Raw genomic sequence first — 3,475 nt, 5'->3', positions numbered from 1 at the left:
AATAAGCTACTGGTAGGAGTGCTATGAGGCACACGTATACACATTGCACTCCATGGTGTTGTATGAGTATATCCAGCATTAGGCAGTATACAGTGTATATAGAGAGTACATGTGCTCCTGAGGTGATTGCCTGCCCCCCATTCTCATACACACAGTGCTCGCTCCCTCCCCGCACAGCTTCTATCCACTCCACAGCAGCACAGACCGGCTCACGTGCTCTCAGTCTACTCCCCGCTCCCTCCGCTCAGGTATCCTTCCGACTTCCTGTAAATAGTCCCTGCCCCTGACACCTCCCCTTTCACCTACACTTGCTCCCACAGTGTGGCGACCCCCAGTTTTGGTCAGCGGTGTCACGGGCTGGTTTTCTACTCCGTTTTGAGCGGCTCTCCCGGGCGCTCAGGTCTCAGAGTCGGTGTCGGCGGATATAGTAACGGCGCCCGGCCCCGTATTCCTCCGCGGGCCCGTTCTCCTCCTCAGACTGTTTTGGTCTTGTTCGCCTGTGGCAACCGTGGAAGCTTCTTCCCTGGCTCCGCTCTCCCCTCACAGCAGCCGGCGAGGCCTCCAGCTGCAGCCCCTGGCCTGACGCCTTCGCCAGGCCCCGAGTGTATTGTGTTCCCACAGACTGCTATCCTAACCCGGAGGAGGAAGAAGAAGAGGAGGACACGCCGCTTTCCGCTCTGTCTGTCGGGCTTGTCAGCTGCTGCGGACCCCGCTGGTGGTTTATGGGACCGCCGTCATCATGTCCATGAAGCAGAGCGGTAATAACAGGAAGCCCGGCGGAGGGAGTAGTGTGCCGGCACCCGGAGGAGGAGGCAGGCAGAACATGGGCAGGTGGGTGATGTCTATCATGGTGCTGGTATTATTAGTGAAGGGCGTTGCGGGTGTGGGAGGGTCGGGGCACTAGGCCGCGGGGCTCTCTGCAGGCCTCACCTTCATCCCAGGCCCAGCAGGGAGGAGGAGGCCTCGGAGCGACCTATCTGCCAATCCGGCCTGACTGCACTGCAAGGGGCAGTCCCTCACTATGGGCTGCGGTCCCTGGAGGCCGATCACTGTACCGGGTCACCCCCCCCGTGTCCTCCGTGATCGGGTCACCAGATGGGGTAGATTTCGGGTGACATCGGGCACGGTTTCCGCCCTGTGATTCCCCCCCCCCCCCCCCCCCACCGGGTGCTTGTCGGTCCGGGGAGCAGTGCGGTGTACATGGTGCCCGGGGGTGACATTGGTGATGTGATGCCGGGCTGTAGTGTGGGGTGTGCATGTCACAGTAAAGGACGGACAGGGCCCGGGTGGGGAGACATGGGTTGTAGTCATGTGTTGGAGTGAGAGGGGCGGGGGGGGGGGAGAGCTGCTGCTGGTATCATTCCATGCCGCACATGTGACAGCAGAGTGTGGCGGTGTTTCACGGGTTAATCCGCAGTGCTCACCAATGGCAGACAGGGCGGTTTTGCCGGCTGCGCATTATTCTAGGTGTTGCTTCCTGAAATCCTCCAATCCCAGCACCCCCCAGTTATATCGCCTTTATTCTGTATCCGTCTAACGGGGCTCTGCTGACACCCAGGCGGGTAATAGTGCGGCGTGTCCGACACCCGGAGTCACCCCATTAACGCTTACAGGCCGGATCTGCCGGTGCCGCAGCCTGCAGTGTCGCTCCGGAGGCCGGGGTTCCCCGCCAACATCGCTCCTCGGTAATGATCTGTTCATCGATGGTCTGTCTGTGACCTGTAATACTAGTACTGCAGGGTGACTGAAACATGTCAGACAGGTCTACTACTATGGGGACAGATTGTATAGGTGTGCATAGGGGGATCTTCATCTGTGATCAGTCTGTTTTGTGTTTCTAAATCCTAGATGTGAGAGTCCCAATGTTGTGTAATGGTATGGGGCTGTGATTGCAGGATGTGATCCCCTTTATGATTAGCTGCTGTTGGAATTTCTGAGGCATGTGAGGAACAGGAAGTGTTTTATTTCACAAAATTGTAACCTGTGTTCAAATGATTTTCGCTTTCAATTTGTTCACAATGTGTCTTTTGGCTTAATTTAGGCTGCCAGTCGTGGTATGTAATTCAAAGGGTAAAATCACTTTTCAGGGAAAAAGTAAAGCACATGGTTTTTTTTTTATTTTTTTTTTGCAAAAAAGCGCATTTATTTTCCTATAGGAGATCCAATCAGTGGATCACACAGGTGTAATGTCAGGTTCCTGCAGACATTTCTTCTAACTTTTTGCTTGTATCTTGGTGTGGGATTTCTGTTACAAAGTTGAAGAAAGTGTTAATGAACTTCAAGAGCACTCTCTTAGGCCCCTTTCTCATGGGCTGTTCGATAAGGTCCGCCTGTCAGTTCTCCCGGCGTGCCTGATAGGGCCCTCCAGTCTCTTCTATGAATCGGATGTCAGCAGACACATGTGCGCCAAAAACAGACCGATTGTGGTCCTATTCCCCATCCGTCCAGGCGGTCCGCTTCCATCCGATTTGCCCCATAGAGGAGAGCGGGACTTTGTCCACTTGTTTAGCGGAGGGATCCCTCACTGAGCAAGCGGATTCTGTTAACACAGGTGCCTGTGTGAAAGTGGCCTTAGTTCATTGAGAACTAGGAGCTGTGTGCCACATTACAGACAGTTTTTTCATTCAGATTTTACACAGGTAAATACAGGTGTAACATGTCCCAAAGGTGAACTTGGCCTTTAACAAAAGTAGGTGCTTGACAGTATGGTAAATTATAAACACACACATATATATATACCGCGCTGTCAAAAAACCAAATGAACCAAAAAAGTGTAAAAATGTAGCAGCCAGCACAGCAATGGATAAAGTTGCCATAAAGGTAAAAAATAAGTGAAATGTGCACTGCTTGAGATCTCCAACCATTGGTTAAATGCACTCCATCGTACCTTAAGGATACAACTGATACCATTAGGTTACTTGAAAGTGTCGAGATTGGGGAGGATCCTTTGATGGCCACTGCAGACGTGGCATCATTGTACACTTGCATTCCCCGCACTAGAGGCATTGAAGCGGTCACCAATTTTTTGAATAGGGACTAGGGTTGTACCGATACTAGTATCGGCTCCGATACCGAGCATTTGCCCAAGTACTTGTACTCTGGCAAATGCTTCCACCGATACCCGTACAGTCAGCAGTGATCGGCACGTGGGGGAGTTACAAGCTTCTCCCCCCGCGGCTTTCAGCTGCTTAGTGACATACAGCGGTTAACGGTGCTTGTAACTCCCCCCATGCGCGATCACCGCTGACTGTCACCGCATCCTCCTCCATGCCCCCTCCGTTCCGCTGTCCCTCTCTGCATGTCCTCCTTTGTGAATGGACAGAGTCAGCTGACTCTGTCCATTCACATAACTGAAACATTGTAATCTCCTGTGATTACGATGTCTCAGTTTATGAATAGGGAGGAGCCGCTGTCTTCTCTCCATTCATTCTCAGTGCAGCTGAGGATGCAGAGAAAGGGACTGGGGAATTTCTAT

The 3,475-nt window shown here is 52.7% G+C and overlaps 1 protein-coding gene across 7 annotated transcripts in view; it reads left to right on the top strand.

Moving 5' to 3' along the window:
* The first annotated feature begins 274 nt into the window (after positions 1-274).
* ATXN2 (ataxin 2) overlaps positions 275-3,475 on the top strand; it is a 113,804-nt gene continuing 110,603 nt past the window's right edge. For 4 of the 7 annotated variants that reach the window (XM_073626222.1, XM_073626211.1, XM_073626191.1 and 1 more), the window contains exon 1: positions 275-831. In XM_073626222.1, coding sequence (XP_073482323.1) covers positions 740-831 — 92 coding nt within the window. In that variant the 5' untranslated portion in view covers positions 275-739. Of the gene's footprint in view, positions 832-1,413; positions 1,686-3,475 lie in introns of those variants that run through there. The other 3 variants (XM_073626200.1, XM_073626240.1, XM_073626231.1) reach the window with 3 other exon arrangements.

The sequence above is a fragment of the Aquarana catesbeiana genome, linkage group LG01 (genome assembly GCF_042186555.1).
Source record: "Aquarana catesbeiana isolate 2022-GZ linkage group LG01, ASM4218655v1, whole genome shotgun sequence".
NCBI classification, from domain to species: Eukaryota; Metazoa; Chordata; class Amphibia; order Anura; family Ranidae; genus Aquarana; species Aquarana catesbeiana.
This window is presented reverse-complemented; position numbering and strand designations above follow the sequence as displayed.